Source organism: Pristiophorus japonicus, chromosome 18, assembly GCF_044704955.1.
Source record: "Pristiophorus japonicus isolate sPriJap1 chromosome 18, sPriJap1.hap1, whole genome shotgun sequence".
Lineage (NCBI taxonomy): Eukaryota > Metazoa > Chordata > Chondrichthyes > Pristiophoridae > Pristiophorus > Pristiophorus japonicus.
This window is the reverse complement of record NC_091994.1, coordinates 102,351,500-102,357,499: the sequence shown is the minus strand read 5'-3', so window position 1 is coordinate 102,357,499 and position 6,000 is coordinate 102,351,500. Positions and strand designations below refer to the sequence as shown.

Here is a 6,000-nt window from a genome sequence, read left to right as displayed (position 1 = left end):
AAAGTCAAAAAGATAGGTTTTGAGGTTTTTAAAATCTTGCAAGGGATGTATCAAGGCAAAGATATTTAGGGAGAGAATTCAAAGATGGAGCCAAGAAAGCTGAGGAACATGGAGAGGGTGGGGTGTAGAGGAGCTCACAGTTGGACAGGCATATAGAGCAGGGGCCAAGACAAGGCTTGAAGTTAAAAAAAGTGATATACTGAGCTGAAAACATTTAATTCTAGGCTGACAGCAGGATGGCAAAACAAATCTGATGTCTAAATGCAAACAACAGCATCTCCACATTCTCCCCCTGCCAGCTACACTTAGGAACGTAACGAGCCCAACTTGCCTTGCTCTGGGACAGTGGAAAACTACTTTTCCGTAGGTTTTGAGAGCTGCCGCTGGTGTAGTCGCTGCACTTCTGCCTGAAGAAGAACAGGTCAGGTGGAAATGTAAATGGGGAGTGATGGGAGGAGGACAAAAGCCACGCTCCCGAAACTTGCTGCCAGACTCAGCTGAGATGGCTGTACCGGATGCCAATCTACAACGAGAAACTATTGGGACTAATAAAACCATCTCTTTTGCCGATCATTTACAGTACAATTTTTCCAACATGGATTCCACCATATTTATTTGTACTTTCAAGATAGGAAATCAATCATGAATAAATCTTTTGAACTTTCACCTTGTTGCCAAGATTGGTGAAAATTTCAAAGAGCCAACTGAGGGTAACTGATTGCTGTCCATGAGGCCTGCTGGAAAGCGTGTGCAGGTGAACATTCCAGCAAGGCTGGGATCAAGCCTGGCTGCAATATTCCCCTCAATTGAACATCCTGCCAATGCGAAATGTCTGGGCACACAAATGAAGAATGACCATATGGTGGAGTTCATGAGTGCTGCTGCTACCTGTGGAATTAAACCCCACCAGAGGTCCGTGAATTGAAAAGAGGGAAACTAAAAGGAAACAAATGGAAAATAACTTGAAGCTTCTGGTGATGATAAATAGCTTATTTTTTTAACATCCAACACAAGATTAATCAACAGCCATCTTGACACCTCAATTTTTCACTTAAACCACTTGTAACTTCTAGTAACTTGATTGTCAGCAGTTAAATTAATTTTGTCAAATAATATTTATTATTGCTTTTGTTGGATTTCAGAATCCAACTGCAAATCCTGTAAAATTATAATTTAATACAAAATAAAAAAGCACAAACTGCATATATAATTTAAGAAAAAGGGGAACTTGCATTTATATACCTGTAGCAATATCCACAATCTCTTCCCCATCCAAAAAAAAAAATTGGCAAGTTATAGTGTCGCAGTTGGATTCCCATGAAATGTCCCATATGCAAAGGGCTAAAATATACAGTAATCACATAGGAAGGAAACAATTTTCATGAAGGGGTCCATCTGCACACACTAATGTTACTCATCAAATTATAGTCATGGACGCAATCCCAACCATGGACTTGCTCAGGAGCCATTCTTAGAAGGTTGCATATTCACTACACACCAAGTCCCCTGATTTCAATCCTACCAGTGGAGCCCTGGCATTTCAACAGAGGAAGAAAAATTAAAATGACAAGACCAATAATTAAAAAAAGGCCCTTCCATGTACTCTATAAAGGCTAGTGTAGCCTCATCTGCTTATAGCATTCCCTTGCCTACTTTTGTTGCATAACAAAGGAGAACAGCACTGAATCTCACTTTGGTCAATATCTGACAAATCAATAGGTCATGAATGGCAGCCCAGAGGCACAAAGGGCAGCAGGTCTGCCGAGGGGCAGAGACAGCCTCAAATAGCCCTTGGGCCACTTAGGAGTACCAAGGCCATACAGTAGTTTTGACTTCAATACAAACACATTTGTCTGTTAACAAAGATTCAAAATATGTTGAAACTGTACTGTACTCATTATTTGTCAGACTGTTGAAACACTATCGGAAAATTTTTCAGAACTTCACCGCCATAACTTCGCCAGAAGTGCGGCAGAAACACGGTTCAGATACAGCAGCAGTGTGGTAGCAGCTCTGAAGAACATCTGGGTCGTCATGTTTGCCAGAAGAAGGAAAGGTTTGTCAGGCATTTTGCACAAAGGCACTGCCCCTTTAAATATTTCTCCTTTTCCTCAGTCCATATTCCCAGTACTGTCTATCTACTACTGTCAGTCCTAGGCCACTCAGCCAACTGTGCCAGACAATGTAGTTCTGTTTTTGACCTCTGACCAATGCCCCCCCTAATTTGCGGTCTAAGTGCGCAGTCCTTGTAAATTTGCTGCACAGATGTGCATGCGCGGTATCTTCCAGCGGCAACAACTGGTGAGCGGTCTGCATGGACCTTTCGATTGGTGCGTAGCTGCACACCTTAGGGGGAACATTGCCTCGGACCCTCAATGTATGCAAGGCACATTGTCCACGTCATTTCTTAAGCGTTCATTTTGTACCATCAATCATTGTTACCACAATACTAATGAACAACACACCCCGATGCCTCTCGTTTGATCTTAGCTCTCAGTTTCTTTAATTCAGTATTGCTTTCATCAATTATTAGTCCGTATTCTGCTAAATTCCACGCTTCTTCATAAAGTTGCTGTTCAAAGTAACGGAGAGCAATTCGCTGGAAGTGTTGAGACAAGCTGAGCCGCCCTGGTTTACTGGAAATGTTGGTTAGTGCCACAGACTGGTCCAACTGCAGGGCTTTTATATAGTCCTTACAAGCCTCTTCATCCTTCAGGATAAGGAGTTGAATGTGCCCTGTGGAGCAGTAATCTTCTACCAGTTCTGGAGAGTTACTGGAGGTGCTCCTGTTGATGACCTCACGCAGATCCTTTAGTGCCCTCTCGTATTGCTTCAGTCTGGTCAGACACATCGCACGTGAGCGGATATACTTAGCTTTGTTTTTACTTGCAAGAACAGCCAGTGTGTAGTACCCCAGAGCTTTCTTCTGCTGATTCTCTTTAGCCAAAGTACCGGCTTTCTGTGAGGCTACCTATAAAAGAAAATAGCAAACGAGGCACCATTAGTTTCTCATGGGTTTTATTTATTAAAAGATAAATTATTGGCAGGTTGGAGGGAAAAAAAGGGTGGCTCACTGTCCCTTCACCTAGAGGATCTGTGTTGAATCAGCTCAAACTGATGGATGAAAATTTTGGGATATAAATTCTGCCCGCCATATTGGAGGCTTAGGCACTCATTTCGTGCCCGAAAAATGGACACTGTGCGCTTCTTTATTGCCAATCTCACTCAGAGCCCACAAGGTTGCCTGCGCGGTAAATGAAAATGTCACACTGGTACAGTTGAGGGTACTCTTCGAGGTTGGTATTAAGGCAATTAGTACAGAAAAGGAAAAAGAGAAATAATGAATGAAGGAGCGACAGGCTAACATTTCTAAAGTACCTTCTGTCTAAAATATCTTAAAGCATTTCACATGTAATGAATTACTTTGGAGTACAGTAACTCATTATGCAGGCAAACATTCATGCAATAAATAGCCAGTTGATGTGTTTTTTTTGGTAGTGTTTGAAAGGGGAATGTTGTGCACAAAATCAAGGAGGAACATTACTGTACAGCCATTGTCTTATACCTGACCTGAGAGTGCTGGATGCCATTCTGGGTGCCTGAAACAGCAAGGTGTTCCAATTCTCATTGCTAACATTGCTTATGTTAAAAGATAAAACATAAGAAATAGGAGCAAGAGTAGGCTATTCGGCTCCTCAAGCTTGCTCCACCATTCAATAAGATCATGGCTGATCTGATCTTGGCCTCAACTCCATTTCCCTGCCTATACCCCATAACCCTGGACTCCCCTATCGTTCAAAAATCTGTCCATCTCCACCCTAAATATATTCAATGACCCAGCACCACAGCTCTCTGGGGGTAGAGAATCCCAAAGATTTACGACCCTGAGAGAAGAAATTCTTCCTCATTTCTATTTTAAATGGGTGACCCCTTATTCTGAAACTATGCTCCCTAATTCGAGATTCACCCACGAGGGGAAACATCCTCTCTGCAAACACCCTGTCAAGCCCCCTCAGAATCTTATACGTTGCAATAAGATCACCTCTCAATTTTTCTAAATTTCAATGAGTTTAGGCCCAACCTGCTCAACCTTTCTTCATAAGACAACTCCTTCATCTCAGGAATCAACCTCGTGAACCTTCTCTGAATTGCTTCCAATGCAAGTACATCCCTCCTTAAGGGGACCAAAACTGTACGTAGTACTCCAGGTGTAGTCTCACCAAAGCTGTAGCAGGACTTTCCGACTTTTATATTCCATTTCCCTTGCAATAAAGGCCAACATTCCATTTGCCTTACCTAATTACTTGCTGTACCTGCATGCTAACCTTTTGTGTTTCATGTACAAGGATCCCTAGATTTCTCTGTACCGCAGCATTTTGTAATCTCTCCCCATTTAACTAATAATTTGCTTTTTTATTTTTCCGACCTAAGTGGATAACCTCACATTTTCCCAAATTAAACTCCATCTGCCAAACTTTTGCCCACTCAGCCTATCTATATCCCTTTAGATTCTTTGCGTCCTCTTCACAACTTGCTTTCTCACCTATCTTTGTAACCAGCCAGTTAGGGAATGGAAGACCAGCAGGAAGAGCAGTGCAAGGAAGGTAGTGCAGGGGTCCCCTGCGGTCATCCCCCTGCAAAACAAATACACCGCTTTGAGTACTGTTGAGGGGGATAGCTCATCAGGGGAGGGCAGCAGCAGCCAAGTTCATGGCACCGTGGCTGGCTCTGCTGCACAGGAGGACAGGAAAAAGAGTGGGAGAGCGATAGTGATAGGGGATTCAGTTGTAAGGGGAATAAATAGGCGTTTCTGCGGCTGCAACCGAGACTCCAGGATGGTATGTTGCCTCCCTGGTGCAAGGGTCAAGGATGTCTCGGAGCAGGTGCAGGACATTCTGAAAAGGGAGGATGAACAGTCAGTTGTCGTGGTGCACATTGGTACGAATGATATAGGTAAAAAAAGGGATGAGGTCCTACGAGACGAATTTAAGGAGCTAGGAGCTAAATTAAACCGTAGGACCTCAAAAGAAGTAATCTCGGAATTGCTACCAGTGCCACGTGCTAGTCAGAGTAGGAATCGCAGGATAGCTCAGATGAATACGTGGCTTGAGCAGTGGTGCAGCAGGGAGGGATTCAAATTCCTGGGGCATTGGAACCGGTTCTGGGGGAGGTGGGACCAGTACAAACCGGACAGTCTGCACCCGGGCAGGACCGGAACCAATGTCCCAGGGGGAGTATTTGCGAATGCTGTTGGGGAGGAGTTAAACTAATATGGCAGGGGGATGGGAATCAATGCAGGGAGACAGAGGGAAACAAAATGGAGACATAAGCAAAAGACAGAAAGGAGATGAGTAAAAGTGGAGGGCAGAGAAACCCAAGGCAAAAAACAAAAAGGGCCACTGTACAGCAAAATTCTAAAGGGTCACAGTGTAATAAAAAGGCAAGCATGAAAGCTCGGTGCCTCAATGCAAGGAGTATTCGGAACCCAGGAGAATTCGGAACCCAGGAGAGGGCTCTGAGCTAGTTAGAGTGGTTGAGAGCTCAGATGAACAGGACCCCAAGAAAGAATGCAAAAGGCAGGAGGCAACAGAGCAGAGTAGCACTGGGGTAAGTGAAAACCACAAGGTGATAGGAAGGGACAATATGTATGAATATAAAGGGGTTGCAGAAGGGGTCAAAACTAAAAATCATGGTTTAAAAACTAGTATTAAAACACTCTACCTAAACGCACGCAGCATTCAAAATAAAGTAAATGAGTTGACGGCACAAATCATTACAAATGGGTATGATTTGGTGGCCTTACAGAAACGTGGTTGGAGGGTGGCCAAGACTGGGAATTAAACATACAGGGGTATCTGACAATTCGGAAAGATAGACAAGAAGGGAAAGGAGGTGGGGTAGCTCTGTTAATAAAGGATGATATCAGGGCAGTTGTGAGAGACAATATTGGCTCTAATGAACAAAATGTTGAATCATTGTGGGTGGAGATTAGAGATAGTA

General features: G+C 43.5%; 1 protein-coding gene across 1 annotated transcript in view; it reads right to left on the bottom strand.

Moving 5' to 3' along the window:
• Window positions 1–1,014: 1,014 nt before the first annotated feature.
• Window positions 1,015–6,000, bottom strand: part of ttc34 (tetratricopeptide repeat domain 34) — a 153,224-nt gene continuing 148,238 nt past the window's right edge. Inside the window, exon 7 of the mRNA XM_070860476.1 lies at window positions 1,015–2,971. Within this exon, the coding sequence (XP_070716577.1) occupies window positions 2,450–2,971 (522 nt within the window). The 3' untranslated portion in view covers window positions 1,015–2,449. The remainder of the gene's footprint in view (window positions 2,972–6,000) is intronic.